At 45.2% G+C, this 17,140-nt stretch overlaps 1 protein-coding gene and 1 long non-coding RNA gene across 2 annotated transcripts in view; one reads left to right on the top strand and one right to left on the bottom strand.

Annotated features, from left to right (window-relative positions):
• Positions 1-17,140, top strand: part of asip1 (agouti signaling protein 1) — a 49,736-nt gene that overhangs the window by 22,632 nt on the left and 9,964 nt on the right. Inside the window, exons 2-3 of the mRNA XM_073062182.1 lie at positions 10,348-10,520; positions 12,387-12,457. Of these exons, the coding sequence (XP_072918283.1) occupies positions 10,364-10,520; positions 12,387-12,457 (228 nt within the window). The 5' untranslated portion in view covers positions 10,348-10,363. The remainder of the gene's footprint in view (positions 1-10,347; positions 10,521-12,386; positions 12,458-17,140) is intronic.
• Positions 14,600-17,140, bottom strand: part of LOC140736252 (uncharacterized) — a 50,432-nt gene continuing 47,891 nt past the window's right edge. The window contains exon 4 of the long non-coding RNA XR_012100912.1: positions 14,600-14,809. This is a non-coding gene — a long non-coding RNA (uncharacterized lncRNA). The remainder of the gene's footprint in view (positions 14,810-17,140) is intronic.

Here is a 17,140-nt window from a genome sequence, read left to right on the forward strand (position 1 = left end):
CTGGGAAAACACGCAGAAGTTCTCATCGAGGGGCCTGCAGTGGTGAGCAGCTTTAACCTCTCTGAAGACCTATCCTGGGTCGAATATATTGATACAATTATTAAGAAGGCACGCTAACAGTTACATTTCATTTGAAGTTTGAAGAGAATTGGTACATCACCAAACACGTTAGCAAATTTCTACAGATGTATCATGAAGTGTATTCTGACTGGCTGCATCAGCAGCAAATGCACAGGATTGGAAAAAGCTGCAGAGGATTGTAAACTTAGCCAGCTCTACCATGGGCACTGATCTCCCTACCATCGATAACATCTTCAAAAGCCGATGTTTCAAGAAGATGGCATCATTATAAAGGACCTCCATCACCCAGGACATGCCCTCTTCTCATTGCTACCATCAGGGAGAAGGTACAGGAACCTGAAGACACACACTCAGTGATTCAGAAACAGCTTCTTCCCCTCTGCCATCAGATTTAGGAATAGACAATGAACCCATGAGCATCTCTGAATGCACAACATGTTGAAACTTGAAGTGGATGGGGTACAGTAGCAGAAGACCATGAGCATACAGAAATACAGTCTCAACCTGCACTCACCAATGCTTTTCATTAATGTGCCCATCTAAAAGCCTCTTAAATGCCTTTGTCATATTTGCTTCCACCACCACTCAGGAAGCGTATTCCAGACAACCCCCACACTGTGTAAAAACAACTTATCCCACACCTCTCCTTTGAACTTATCCCTTCTTACCTTAAATGCATGCCCTCTGGTATTTTACATTTCCACCCTGGGTAAAAAAAATACCGGCTCTCTACTCTATCTATGCCTCTTATAATCTTGGAAACTTCTATCAGATCACTCCTCAGTCTCTGCTTCTCCAGAGAAAACAACCCAGCTTTGTTCATGATGCTCCCTGGACTGGAAGATATGAGCTCTACAGAGTGGTTTGCAGAAGAGCATCTCAGAATGCACAACCTGTTGGAACTTGAAGAGGATGGGCTACAGCAACAGAAGACCACACACAAGTACTCAGTGGCCACTTGATATGGTACGGGAGGTACCCAATAGAGTGGCCACTCATGTATGTTAACGTCCACATCTCCGTATTATTCTCAATAAAACAATAGGAAAAAAAAACAGGTTTTTGGCATTGTCTTTCTCCATTAGATCTGATTGACAGTTATGGATTTGTGCCTGGACATTTCTGGTATGTTCTTAGTTAACTTTTCCACATCTTCCATTTATTTAACAGCAGTAGAATAAACTGGTAACTCAAGGCAGAGTTCCTTAATAAGATACATCTTCCTTTAAAAATATGTTTTCCTTCTTTTTCTAAGAACTTCTATTCCTCAGGGTCCTAAACTCCACTGCACTGCATAGATTTCTCTCATGTACCTCTGGTAATATTGTATGAATGGCCCCAAAAGGCTGTCTGATTTTCATATAAGATTTTTTGCCTGGACCTCAATAAATATCTCCACTAATCTGTTATGACTGACTGTAGTAGTACTGTGATCACTTGAGTTGCATATGATGTTCTCCCAAGGGCTTATGCCCTTCATGGGAAACCTTGTTTAACAAGGCGAGGCTGCTGCAAGGACAGCCACCACACAGTCCTTAACAAATCAGGATCGGAGTTCAGTGACATAGAGTGCAAGGCTACTGGGGATGCTTCACTGCTGCAGTCTTTCTCTGCTTTCATCACCATTGTGATGTATCACCATCTACTGCCAGCTCCGCATGATTGGATCTTCTTTGCCTGTAACCTTACCACCATGGGTGACCCTACCAGGAGCTAAACTCTTGGGATCTCAAGAACTATTTATTTATATCTGCATTTGCACAGTTTGTTTACAGTTTCTGATATTTACAGGTTACAGTTACTGTTCTACAGATTTGCTAAGTATGCTGGCTGGAAAAGGAATCTCAAGGTTGTATGTGGTGACTGTATGAGAAGGATTTGGGCATCCTGGTAGACTCATCACTATTAGCATCTACACAATTCACAGAAGTGAACAGCAAGGCTAGTAGAATGTTGGGCTATATAATGCGTTCAGTGGAGTTCAAGTTTAGAGACATTCTCCTTAAGCTGAATAATGTGCTTGTGAGGCCACACCTTGCACAACTTTGGTCTCCATATTGTGCAAGGGATGTGAAGGCACTGGAGAGAGCTCAAGGAAGGGCAACGAGACTATTCCAGGTCTGTAGGGTATGAGCTATGAAGAACGTTTGAAAGAATTAAATCTTTTTAGCTTAAATTTTTTTATCTTTTTAGAATGAGAGGGAACATGATAGAAGTGTTCAAAATCATAAAGGGTGTAAGTAAAGTGGATACTAGCTGCTACTTCAAAACTAATCGATCAATGAGGACACAGGGCCACAGGTGGAGACTGGTTAAGGGGAGATTTCAGACTAACATCAGGAAGCATTTCTTTACACAGTGAGTTGTGGACACATTGATGTACCATCAATAACTCTTTCTGAGACGTGAAGGCGAGATATCGGCTTTTATTGACTGGAAGAAAGAACAAGCAGTAGTTGACCATCATACTACATCCTGGAGACTGAGGGCCGGGCTCAGGCCTCAATCGCCTTTATACCGGGGTCTGTGGGAGGAGCCACAGTCAGTGGGAGGGGCCACAGGAGCAGTCAGCAGGGGGCGTGTCCAGACAGGTATATGTAGTTCACCACATTCACCCCCCCTTTGTTTTAAAAGAGAGTCCCCATGGGGCGAAGTTTCTTACAAGTATATTTACAGGTTAAGTCTATCAGGTGGTCGAATCTGTCGCTGCGATCTACGTAGCACCGGCTGTGGTTGCACAGGTGCCGGTGGTGATTGCACCGGAGATGGTGGTTGTGCTGGTTCCGGCCTAACTGGAGGTGTCAGCCCACTAGGTGTCAGTGATCCCTCATGCGTGTGGTATATGCGCGTGCGAGACGCCTGGTATAGGAATGTCGTGAGGAGTCTGTGTAGGGCTCGGTGTGCGCGGTGTCACCTCGGGTACAGGGTTCATAGTTACCATGGAGTGTTCGGGGTAGTGGCCTGCTGCTTCTGCGGGTGCCAGGTCGCGGATGGAGACTGTGTCCTCCCGCCCATCAGGTAAGACCACGTAAGCATACTGGGAGTTCGCATGTAGAAGGTGAACCCTCTCGACCAGCGGGGAGTATTTATTGCTCCTCACATGTTTCCGGAGCAGCACTGACCCTGGGGATGTCAGCCAAGCTGGTAGGGTGGTCCCAGTGGCAGACTTCCTGGGAAAAGAGAATAGGCGCTCGTGAGGGGTGGCATTGGTGGACGTAAATAACAGGGAGCGGATAGAGTGGAGTGCCTCAGGGAGGACCTCCTGCCATCAAGAGACCAGCAACCCTTTTGACTTAAGGGCTAAAAATGTGGCCTTCCACACTGTGGCATTCTCCCTCTCCACCTGTCCATTTCCCCGGGGATTATAACTCATGGTCCGACTAGTAGCAATGCCCCTAGCCAGCAGGTACTGGCGCAGCTCGTCACTCATAAAGGAGGACCCTCTATCACTGTGGATATAGCAGGGATATCCGAACAGAGTGAAGAGCTGGCGCAGGGCTTTTATGACGGACGTGGTAGTGGTGTTGGGGCAGGGGATGGCAATGGGGAACCGTGAGTACTCGTCGATAATGTTGAGAAAGTAGACATTGCGGTCGGTGGAGGGAAGGGGGCCCTTAAAGTCAACACTCAGTCGCTCAAAGGGGCGGGTGGCCTTGATAAGTTGCGCCTTTTCAGGATGGTAGAAGTGCAGTTTGCACTCAGCGCAGACTTGGCAGTCCCTGGTCATCGTCCTGATGTCCTCAAGGGAGTACGGCAGGTTCCAGGCTTTCACGAAATGGTAAAATCGGGTGACCCCCGGGTGGCAAAGATGTGCATGGAGGGCGTATAGTTGGTCGAGCTGTGCGCTGGCACACGCTCCCCGGGATAGGGCATCAGGGGGCTCATTGAGCCTTCCAGGCCAGTACAGGATATCATAGTTGTAGGTGGAGAGTTCTATTCTCCACCGCAAAATTTTATCATTTTTGATTTTGCCCCACTGTTGGTTGCTGAACATGAACGCAACTGAGTGCTGGTCGGTCAGCAAGGTGAACCTTTTGCCGGCGAGATAGTGCCTCCAGTGCCTAATAGCTTCCACTATGGCCTGGGCTTCTTTCTCCACCGCAGAGTGCCGAATTTCAGAGCCTTGAAAGGTATGTGAAAAGAATGCTACTGGCCTGCCTGCCTGATTGAGGGTGGCAGCAAGCGCGAAATCGGAGGTGTCACTCTCTACTTGGAAGGGAATGGTCTCGTCCACCGCATGCATCGTTGCTTTGGCAATGTCCCCTTTAATGCAGCTGAAGGCCGCGCAGGCCTCGGCAGAGAGGGGAAAAGTGGTAGACTTGACCGGGGGTGGGCCTTGTCTGCGTAATGGGGGACCCATTGGGCGTAATAGGAAAAGAAGCCCAGGCACCGTCTGAGGGCTTTGAGAGTGGTGGGAAGAGGGAGTTCTAACGGGGGCGCATACGGTTGGGATCAGGGCCAATGACCCCGTTTTCCACGACATACCCAAGGATAGCGAGTCGGGTGGTTGCGAACACACACTTGTCCCTATTATAAGTAAGGTTCAGGGCTTTGGCCACTTGGAAAAATCGTTGGAGGTTGGCGTTGTGATCTGGCCAGTCGTGACCACAGATGGTGATGTTATCCAGATGGGGAAATGTGGCCTTCAGTTGGCACTGGTCCACCATCCAGTCCATTTCCCTCTGGAAGACCGAGACACCATTTGTGACACCGAATGGGACGCACAGGAAGTGATAGAGCCTACCGCCCGCCTCGAAAGCGGTGTAGGGGCGGTCCTCTGGGCGGATGGGGAGCTGGTGATAAGCGGATTTCAGATCTATTGTCGAGTACACCTTGTACTGAGCTATCTGGTTGACCATATCCGCGATGCGGGGTAGTGGGTACGCTCAAGCTGCGTGAACCTATTGATGGTTTGACTATAGTCCACGACCATCCTATTTTTCTGCCCAGTCCGAACAACAACCACCTGGGACCGCCAAAGGCTTGTGCTTGGCTCAATGATCCCCTCCCTGAGCAGCCGCTGCACCTCTGACTGAATGAAGGCCCTGTCCCCCGCGCTGTACCTCCTGCTTTTAGTTGCCACAGGTTTACAGTCGGGGGTCAGGTTGGCGAACAGCGGTGGGGGAGGGATCTTGAGGGTGGAGAGGCTGCAAGTGGTGTCAGTAGCGCAGCTGTCAGCATGGTACTGGGTGGGATGTGTGGTTCAGTGTGTGTGTGTGGTCAGTAGCGGGGTATATGGCGAAGTCCCACAAAACTGAGGATTCCTGACAGTGAATGGTGGGAGGGGCCCGTCATATGCCATAGTCACACTTTCGAGGTGGCTCTGGAAGTCCAGCCCCAATAGCACAGGCGCGCACAGTTGAGGCATGACCAGTAGCGCAAAGTTCCGATATTCTGTGCCCTGCACCACCAATGTCGCTACACAACCCACCCGGATGTCTGTGGAATACGACCCAGAAGCCAAGGTGACCCTCTGGCTTACCGGCCGTGTCACGAGTCCGCAGCGTTGCACTGTGTCCGGGTCAATAAAACTCTCAGTGCTGCCCGTGTCAAACAGGCAGCTAGTCCTGTGCCCCTCCACCAGGATGTCCATCATTGACCTTGCAAGCTGGTGTGGGGCGCTTTGGTCGAGGGTTACGGAGGCCAGAGTTGAACTGCCGTCTTGGTGCCCGGTAAGCACTGGTGGGTAGGGGGCGGGGCATGTTGGCGCTGACAAAGATGGCCGCCCCCATCCGGGCATGCAAGATGGCGGCCCCCATGTCTCGCACGAGGCAGGCAGGCAAGATGGCGGCCCCCATGCCTCACACGCAGCGCTGCCCAATCCCGCTCGTGGTTTAGACTTACAGACCTTGGCGAAATGGCCCTTCTTCCTGGAACAGGTCGCTTCTCGGGCCGGGCAGCGTTTTTGGGGGTGCTTTTCGAGTCCGCAGAAGTAACACTGTGCGGGCTTGCGACTGGCAGCAGCTATGGTCGGGTTCAGAGAGTTCGTGGAATTGCGAATTCGCTCGCGGGAACCGGCGGCGGCGGGGTCTGAGGTGTCCATGGAACCGGCTGGACAGCGTCAGCGTTGTGCAGAGCAGCCTCCAGCGTGTCGGCCGTCTCGATCGCCGAGCGTAAGGTAAGATGGGCATTTTCCAGCAGTCGCTGGCACACGTACACTGACCTGATCCCTGTAACAAAGGCGTCTCGCACGAGGAGCTCCGCATGTTGTTCCGCCGTGAGAGTTTTGCAGTCGCAAGTTCGCACGAGTGTCTGTAGGGCTCAGAGAAACTCGGCGCTCGACTCTCCAGGCTGCTGTCGTCGCGTAGCTAAGCGATGTCTTGCGTAGATGGTGTTCACCAGCCGCAAGTACTGTCTTTTGAGGGCGTCCAGTGCCCCTTGGTAGGTCGACAGGTCTCTGATAAGTGAGTAAACTTTCGGGGTGACCCTTGAGAGGAGAATTCTGTGCATAACAGCGGGTTCAGTTGCACTAACCTCCTCCAAGTATGATTGGAAGCATGCAAGCCAGAGTTCACCACACAGATGGAACAAACTACTTGGTTGTGTAGTTGACAGTAGTACCTCAGAGACTTTAAAATCTAAACTCGATAGTTATCTCAACACACTATGTGAATAGGAATTTGGCAAGTTGCTGCCATGTGATTAGCTGTTTAGATATTTGCATTAACAAGCAGATGTATGGGTGTACCTAATAAAGTGGCCACTGAGGGAGTCCACTCTGCTCACCGTATGGTTGCCACTAGATGGCGATCTGGATGCAGGGGATAAGAGCTAATCCTTGGCAGCTCAGTTAGTCTGGGTTTTTCAATATGCTGGAGAATATAATTAATTACATCAGCCTGTCAGACACACACAGCTGAGTACAAAGTGACGCTTTGATCTTCAAAATTAGATTCTACTCTCTGTGTTGTTCAGGGATGTCATATATTAGTCTCCAGCTGGAGCCGCATATGGGGACCCAGCCTTACTTCCTATGGCCTGGCAAGATGAGGAGAAACCGGAGGTGTTAGGTGGCAGATAAAATAAACTTTATTTATCACAGTGAAATGCGCCATTTGTGTCAAAGACCAACACAGGCCGAGGATGCACTGGGGGCAGCCTGCACATGAAACAGCTAATTTCACGACAAATTCAGCTTACAGAGAGGAGGTACAGCGGCTAACGGACTGGTGCAGAGCCAACAACCTCTGAATGTGAACAAAACAAAAGAGATGGTTGTTGACTTCAGGAGGGCATGGAGCGACCACTCTCCGCTGAACATCTCCAGTGCCAACTGAAGGTCCCTCACCTGGTCCCTCAACACCAGCTCCATAGCAAAGAAAGACCAGCAGCGTCTCTACTTTCTGTGAAGGCTGAGGAAAGTCCATCTTCCACCCCCCATCCACATCAGATTCTACAGGGGTTGTATTGAGAGCATCCTGAGCAGCTGCATCACTGCCTGGTTTGGAAATTGCACCACCTCGGATCGCAAGACCCTGCAGCAGATAGTGAGGTCCACTGAGAAGATCATCGGGGTCTCTCTTCCCGCCATTACAGACATTTACACTACACGCTGCATCCGCAAAGGAAACAGCATTATGAAGGACCCCATGCACCCCTCATACAATCTCTTCTCCCTCCTGCCATCTGGGAAAAGGCTCCGAAGCATTCGGGCTCTCACGACCAGACTATGTAACAGTTTCTTCCCCAAAGCTATCAGACTCCTCAATACCCGAAGCCTGAACTGACACCTTGCCCTATTGCCCTGTTTATTATTTATTGGAATGCCTGCACTGTTTTTGTGCACTTTATGCAGTCCAGTGTAGGTCTGTAGTCCAGTGTAGCTTTCTCTGTGTTGTTTTTTTTTACGTAGTTCAGTCTATTTTTTGTACAATGTCATGTAACACCATGGTCCTGAAAAACATTGTCTCATTTTTACTATGTACTGTACCAGCAGTTATGGTCGAAGTGACAATAAAAGTGACTTGACTTGACTTGAAATCTCAGTGATAACAAACCTGATTCTGATTCTGAAGTGTCCCTATGCTTTTGACGCTAACATAGCATATTCACAACTTACTAACCCAAACCAGACACGAGGAAATCTGCAGATGCTGGAAATTCAAGCAACACACACAAAATGCTGGTGGAATGCAGCAGGCCAGGCAGCATCTATAAGGAGAAGCGCTGTCGACGTTTCGGGCTGAGACCCTTCGTCAGGACCTGAACTAAGTTAATCAAATATTTCAGCATGAAGCTCACTGTAACTAAGCTGAAATCCAAATAAGACATTCTATCACAAGATGACATATTTTTAAAAATATGTGTACGTTTGTGCATCCTGGTTTCAAAGGCACCTTGTTAGCTGAAGAAAGTTCAGAGGAAAGAAACAAGGAAAATTTCTCAATTGAAGTTTCCTGATCTAGTTTGCAATCTCTGTTTACTGTCATTGGAAAGCTGACAGACAAGTTCTCAGGCCTTTAAAATCTCAACAAGATCTAGATAATAATCCTACAACCAGAGGATACAAACCTCCAAGAGGACCACAACTATGTCTTTGGGTTTGGAGACTCACACGTCTCAATGACCCAGAGAGCTATGTTGGCTGGAGTCAGGGCTTTACACTTTGGCTCTTGGTAGGGTCACCCATGCCAAACAGGTCAAAGGATGGAAGCCAGACTAAGGGTGGTCCACCAATCCTCCAGGTTTGGGAGTTTAGCTCTGGGCGAACAGTTCTGACTGGACAAACAAAATTGTTATGGAAACAGCAATGAAGAGTCCTTCAACATCTGAGTGCAGTGGTATTCCTGAGTCTCCACCTGGGACTTGCGTGGCTGACGATAGTGAAAACCGAGAGGAAGCTACTGATGTGATGAAGCTCTGAATACTGTCAGAAATGGTGTAACGAGCAGTAAGTAAGAGGATACAAAACACATAATTAACAAATATTGCACAAGGCTACACTGGAGAACTATTGCAACAAGACTTACAAATAGTTGGGCAGCACAGTAGCGTTGTGGTTAGTGTAATGCTATTACAATGCCAGTGACCCGGGTTCAATTCCTGCCACTACCTGTAAGGAGTTTGTACATTTTCCTGGTGCTCCAGTTTCCGCCCACATTCCAAAGACGTTCAGGTTAGTAGGTTAATTGGTCACCCATCTTGTAAAGAGACTGCCCAGAAGGAGGCAATGGCAAACCATTTCTGTATAAAACTTTGCCAAAAACAGTAACATTCATGGGATCATGATTGACCACGTCATATGACAAGGCACATAACAATGATGATGTTTCTATAAAGCAGCTTAGAAGATTCAATATGTCATCAAAGCCTCTTGAAGAGTGAGAGGAGTTGATGTCATTGAATGACTGTTTAGACAACCACTGTCGCCAGCAGCTCATGGGAAATGTGGGACAAATGCTGAGGATATCCTGTTCAGAGTCTGATAACAGCGGGACAGGAACTGTCCTTGTGCCCGGTGGTATGTGCTTTCAGGTGCTTATATTGATGGGATAGGGGAGAAAAGGGAATGCCCAGTGAGGGTGGTATGTGTTGGCTGCTTTACTGAGGCAACAAGCAGACAGAGTGCATAGAAGTGAAGCTGTTTTTTTTAAAATTTATTGAGATACAGCACAAAATAGGCCCTTCAGGCTCTATGAACCATGCCGCCAATAAGACGTAGGAGCAGGCTTAGGCCATTTGGACCATCAAATTGGCTCCACCATTCCACCTTGGCTAATTTATTATCCTGTTCAATCTCACTCTCCTGCCTTCTCCCCATAACCTTTGACACCTTTAATAATCAAGAACCTATCAGTCTCCACTTTAAATATACTCCAACGACTGAGGCAATGAATTCCACAGATTCATCACCATCTGGCTAAAGAAATTCCTCCACATGTCTGTTTCATCTCTGTTCAATAAGCTTCAATGAAATTCCCCTCTCATTCTTCTATGCTCCAGTGATTACAGGCCCAGAGCTATCAAATGTTCCTCATGCACTAACCCTTTCATTCTCATGAACCTCCTCTGAAATTTCTGCAAAGACAGCACATACTTTCTTGGATAAGGGACCCAAAACTGCTCACAATAGTCCAAATGCAGCAATATTTGATAACCTACATCAATGATAATACATTTAAAAATATTTTCTGTATTACAAAGCATTTTGGGGCATTTTGAGGCTGCATGCAAAGTTATAGATTTGTCAAGTTTTCCTTTCTAATATTAAGTTATGCTGTCATTGGTGCACAAACAATAACCTGTTTTATTTTGCCCGCCCCTTAGTTCCTCAACATTGAAGATGGCCAGAATAGTTTACTACTACTGGATTCTACAATGTACCTGCTGCATTCTTGTCTACTCACATCTTGTTATTGAAGAAAAATTTCCAGAAGCTCCACAGAACAAGAACATTTCTGATCTCCACCAATCCAAGTATACTGGCATCTCCATAGTGGGTTAGTCACAAGTTATTAGAGATCTGGCTGCGTGCTGAATAGCAAACAAAGTTTTATTTTAGTAATGATGTCGCTTGGCATTTACTCAGTGGGTGAAGCAATTAATGGAAAGTATTGAAAATTATTTCTGGTGTGAATGAATAATTCATTTACTGTTACCATAGTCTGTGGCAGGGGTTCCCAACCCTTTTTATGCCATGGAGCCCTATCATTAACCGAAGGGTCTGTGGACCCCAGGTTGGGAAAGGCTCAAAAGGTTCATTTTATTATCAAAGTATGAGTGCAGAATACAGCTCTGAGATTTGTCTTCTCCAGACAGCCATAAAGTACAGAAAACCATAGAAGTAGTTGCAATAAAGTCATCAATTCCCTCCCTTACATGAAAACAATACGAAACAAAAACTCGCAAACCCCAACCCCTCCCTCACACAAAACCAACAGATCTCTCTAACTCCCAGCCTGCCAATCAGCAAAAGAAAGAATGGGCAAGAACATGAAAAGTATACATAGAAAAAGGCCAATATGAACCAATCCATAAATCTCAGAATTTTGATAACATCTCTGAGAGCATCGGAACCCAGTCTATGATTAAAGAGACGTGTCCTTGATAGATGTTGCCTTCCCTTATTGATAGTACCTTTAGCAAGTTAGGCAGCATCTATGGAGGGAAATAAACAGTTGACATCAATAATGCTGCCTGACCTGCTGAGTTCCTTCAACATTTTGTGTTGCTTAAGATTTCTGGCATCTGCAGAATCTGTTGAGTCCCTAAAATTGAAATAGTTGACACAAAGCTTATAAACTTTTTATTGGACTTGGAAGTACATTTCCCAGAGAGTTAGCTGTGGAGAGAGGTGTCAGAATTAGCATCTCATTTAATTGGATAAATTGATTCACCTAAATCATTGTGAGCAAAATCTTTGGCAGCAAGTTTCTAGGATATCTCACTCAGCGGTAGAAGAGTATTGGAACAGATTTTTCTTTTGCACCTGCATTTCTTTTACTTTGGTGATATTTGAAGGTCAAGTTTGACTTAGTTCACTTGTTGCTCAGGTAGGTGATGAATATTATGCAAGATCCATGCACTGTGCCTTCCTGAACTGTAGTAGTCCATGTAGTGAATATGTTTCCAAGATGGTGATGGAACCATCTTGGAAACATATGAGGAACCAGTGCCAGTAAAGTTCCAAGACGTGGAGATGTACTTGCAGATAATGACCTTCCCATACACCTCCTGCACTAGTCCTTCTAGGTGGTTGATGTAATAAGTTTGTAGAATTATGCTGATGTAACCTTGTTGAATTAGACTGTATTACCATAAGGTGTAGGAGCAGAATTAGCTCATTTGTCCCATTGACCCTGCTCCACTTGCTCCAGCATAGCTAATTTATTATCCCTTCAACCTTATTCTCCTGCCTTCTCCCTGTAACCTTTGATGCCCTTTCCAATCAAAAACCTATTAACCTCTGCTTTAAAAATACCAAATGATTTGGCCTCCAGAGTTATCTGTGGCAATGAATTCCACAGATTCATGATCATCTGACTAAAGAAACTCTGCTTCATTTCTGTTCTAAGAGATGTCCTTGTATTCCAAAACTGTGCCCTCTGGTCCTGGACTCTCCTACTATAGGAAACATCTTCTCCATGTCCACATCTGCATGCCCAGGACAGATACCTAGCAGACTATAAGTCTCACACAGTACAGCCCTGAGAGATGAAAGATTGGTTTATTTTCAACATGCCATACTTTTTATGAACAAATTGGAAAGTTTTGCCTCCAGTGGCATTGAGAAACAGTGGAAATTTGGTAGATTCTTGAAACTTTCACTTCGTATTTTACAAATCCCTGTCTCGTGTTCCTTGTAGAACTGCCAAGTAGCAGAAAATTTCATTTCGGAAGAGAGAGTGGAAGAATATTTCCCAATCAACTAGAAAGAGTAAGTAACATCAGCCTTTTGTGAGCTGACTTCAACAGTAGTCTGAATTAATTATATTTTAAATTATCCACTAACCATTGTTCTGTGACAACATACTTCCAGGAAGTAAATGGTCCTGCTTTTAGTCTTGCTATATAGTCTGACCTATGTTACAATAGGTACGGTATTTAGTCTTGCTACATAAACCTGACCTACAATACTTTAGTCCTGATGAAGGGTCTTGGCCCAAAATGTTGTCTGTGTACTCTTTTCCATAGATGCTGTCTGACCTGCTGAGTTACTCCAACACTTTATAAGTGTTCCTACTTGGAATATTATGAATAGCTTTGGGCTCTTTATGTAAGAAAAAATGTATTGGCATGGATGAGGGTCTAGTAGAAATTCACAAGAATTATTCCGAGACTGGAAGGGTTAATGTATGAGGAGTGTTTGATGGCTCTGGGTTTGTATTCATTGGAGTTTAGAAGAATGAGGGGGGATCTCATTATAATCTATCAAATATTGAAAGACCTAGATAGAGTGGATGTGGAGAGGATGTTTCCTATAGTGGGAGAGACAAGGACCAGAGGGCACATTCTCAGAATAGAAGAAATAGAGATGAGGAGGAATTTATTTAGCCAAGGGGTGGTGAATCTGTGGAATTCACTGCCACAGATGACCGTGGAAGGCAAGTAATCTGGTATATTGAAAGTAGAGGTAGGCAGGTTCTTGATTAATAAGAGCTTCAAAGGTTATGGGGAGAAGGCAGGAGAATGGGTTTGCAAGGGATAATAAATCAGCCATGATGGAATGGTGGAGCAGTTTCAATGGGCCAAGTAGCTTAATCTTGCTCCTATGTTTTATGGTCTTACAAGGATTAGAAACAAATTTAAATGGAACAAAGCAGTTTAAATACTAGCCAGGATTCCTGCATCCAATTGCTATCAACCTATTCCTGTTAGAATGCATGTTTGTGCAGTGAGGATAGAATTGAGCTACCTTCTTCTTAGGCAATCTTAAGTGGGGAGAAAAAGGATCCTTGTCTGGTTGGCTGCCAGTGACCAGTGGTGTTATGCAGGGGTCGGTTTTAGTACCACTTCTTTTAATGCTGTATATAAATGATTTAGATGATGAAATAGATGGCTTTGTTGCCAAGTATGCAGATGATACAAAAATTGGTGGAGGGGCAGGTAATGTTGAGGAAACAGGTAGGATGCAGAGGGACAGACAGATTAGGAGAATGGGCAAGAAAGTGGCAAATGAAATATAATGTTGGAAAAGGCATGGTCATGCACTTTGGTAGTAGAAATAAATGTGCAGACTATTTTCTAACTGGGGAGAAAATCCAAAAATCTGAGATGCAGAGGGACTTGGGAGTCCTTGTGCAGAATACCCTAAAGGTTAACTTGCAGGTTGCGTCCGTGGTGAGGAAGGCAAATGCAATGTTTGCATTAATTTCAGGAGGTCTAGAATACAAGAGCAGGGATGTGATGCTGAGGCTTTATAAGGCACTGGTGAGGCCTCACCTTGAGTATATGTGCAGCTGTGGATGCCAGGTCGTTGGGTGTATTTAAGGCAGAGATTGATAGTTTCTTGATTGGACATAGCATTAAAGGTTACAGGGAGAAAGCCAGGAAATGGGTTTGAGGAGAAGAAAAGAAAGTGATCAGCCATGATTGAATGGTGGAGCTGACTCAATGGGCCAAATGGCCTAATTCTGCTCCTATGTCTTATGGTCTTAATGCAATTACGAACAAAATGTGTCAGCAGCTATATTTTATAAGGAGTTTGAGAAGATTTGGTATGTCACCAAACACTCGAGCAAATTTCTACAGATGTACCATGGAGAGAATCCTGAGTAGTTGCATCACCACCTGGTATGGAGACACCACTGTACAGAATCAGAAACATCTGCAGAAAAGAGGTTCAGGAGCCTGAAGGTACACTCAATGTTTTAGGAGCAGCTTCTTCCCCACCGCTATCAGATTATGAATCAGAAAAAGAATCTTCTTCTCTGTCATCTGATTTCTGAATGGTAAATGAACCATGAACACTACCTCACAACATTTTTTCTCTCTTTTTGCACTATTTATTTAATTTAACAAATATATACACTTCTTACTGTAATTCACAGTTTTTATTATTACATATTGCAACGTACTGCTGCCGTATAACAACACATTTCACAACACATGCTGGTGATATTAAACCTGATTCTGATTCTAATTCTGGTTCTGCCTTAAGGTAAGCTACAACAATTTTCTAAGAATGCAACTCTCCCCCAACCCAACCAAAAAGAGGGAGTTACCTTTACTTTATACCACAACGATTGATGGCATCTCCAGTGGTTTGTTATCACAAGATTACACGTATCTGAGAAAAAAACACAGTTATAAAATAGAGCTCATGATTAATGTCAATATTGACAGGCTATTGGAATCAGATGTTTTTCATTTCTGTAGTATAGTATTTCGGATTAGCATTTTCACAGCATTGCATGGTGGGCAGGATCTTTGCCTGCTCTTGATGACATCTGCCTCTGTGGTAGCAGCAGTTAGTAGGTTGTGAAAGTTACAGTTGTACATGTTGATAATGTCATGTATTTTGCTGACAAGTGCACAAATATTTTAGTTTTTTTTTGCATACGCAGGGCCCTTATCACTGTCAAGGATCCCTCTCATCCATCCCACAATTTTTTGACCCCCCCCCCCCACCATCAGGGAGAGTTTCCATAGCATTAGGACAAGGACTGTTAGGATGGGAACCAGCTTCTTCCCCCAGGCCATGAGACTACTGAACTCCCTACCACCACCCAGGTCTCATCACGTATGGAGCACCAGTAGTGTTATACTGTTTACTTTTAAATTTGTGTTGTGTATGCACCTGATGCTAAATGTCAATCTTCTGGAATATATTTTATTATCTGTTAATTTATTTGTGGTAACATTATTTTATATGTTGTGTGTGAGTTAGTTACACGCACTGTGTTTTGCACCTTGGTCTGGTGTTGCATTGTTTCGTTTGGCTGTACACAGTACACAGCCACTGTGTACACTGTACACAGTTGCGTGACAATAAACTTGAAGTTGAACTTGAATCAACCGTCTTTGGGAAGTTAAATTGCAATACCACTCCTCATCCACCTTAAGTAGCATTGGACAGGGGCAAGCAGGCGTCTCCCACCCAATATCAGCCAATTACTGAAGTTATTTACGAAGTTGGGATTAACACAGCAAAGTGTGACTCATTACTTTCCAATTCCATCGGTCAAAGGAATGTCACATAGTGTGATACCAACTGATGAAATAGTTCAAGTTCATTGTCATTCAACCCTACACATGCATACAACTGACCAAAACATGCTTTCCTTTGGGGCCAAGTTGCAAAACGCAGAACATACAGTCACACACAGCACATATGGTTACAACAGCACATACAGTCACAAAATAATAGTAGCACATGTCCCTGAGTGGCATGGCCTGAAGATTGATAGTGCATGGGATATTGGTCTGGAGCCTCGTTTCTGCAAGAACAAGCACGCAGCAGTTCCTCATCTCATGTAGCCATGGGAAAAACCAATCAAGCTTGTCTTCCAGGAAGCAAACTCTGGAGAGCAGTCCCTATGAAAGAGCCAGCCTGCAGGGGCCATCCCCCAACCCAATGCCTCTGGTGCCTCCTCCTCTGGGTGGATGCGTGAAAGTCTGGTCCATGCAACAATTTGAGATCACACGGCTCCTCTGCCAATAGACTTGCCAATGCACCAGATTTGCCATATTTTGTAATACAGTACCAATATTCAACAGGATCACAAGAGAAATGTTCAAGACAAACACTTGCACTGTTTATTGGGCCCGGAAAGGCCACTGCGACCAAGTGCGCTGCCACCTTACTGGAAACAAATAAGGAAAGTAAAAATGAATACTATTGCAATTCCTCATGTCACTTCCTTTGTTGCACAATTTTTATTCTGCTTGTCTAAAAAAAATGGCATTCAACGTTAAAATCGATCTTCTACCTAATTACATCCCGTCTGTACTGAAATCAACCCCAGAAGTCGTAGAGGTCTTTCCATTCCTCAATTGAGTAGCAGTTAGCGAGACACTATAACAGCTCGAGGTATCAAAGCTCGGAGTTCAGTTCCGGCATCCTCTGTAAGAAGTTTGAATGTCCTTCCCGTGAGTGCTCCGGTTTCCTCCCACAGTCAAAAGACTTACCAGTTAGTAGGTTAATTGGTCATTGTAAGTTGACCTGTCGTTAGGGTAGTGTTGCTGGTGGGATGGTGGCATGGCTTGGTGGGCTGGAAGGGGCCGTTCTGCGATTTCTCTCTAAATAAAAAAAAACCTGCCTCCTCCTACAAATTATCAAGAATGAAAACCTAAATTTGGTTTATACTGTATTCTAGTGTAGTTCACCAAATTTTATGTCTCATCATCTTTACTCTTCAGCGGTGTCTTGAGCTTTGGACCAGAGGAAGTTTACAAGAATAATATCAGAAATGTAAGGATTAATGTATGAGGAGTGTTTGATGGCTCTAAGTCTGTGTTTGCTGGAGTTTAGAAGAATAAGGGGGAAACTCATTGAATCCCATTGAATATTGAAAAGACTAGATAGAGTGGATGTCCGGAGGATGTTTCCTATAGTGGGAGAGTCGAGAAGGCACAGCCTCAAAATAGGACATCCCTTTAGAACAGAGATGAAGAGGAA

Source organism: Hemitrygon akajei, chromosome 11 (assembly GCF_048418815.1).
Source record: "Hemitrygon akajei chromosome 11, sHemAka1.3, whole genome shotgun sequence".
Taxonomy (NCBI): Eukaryota; Metazoa; Chordata; class Chondrichthyes; order Myliobatiformes; family Dasyatidae; genus Hemitrygon; species Hemitrygon akajei.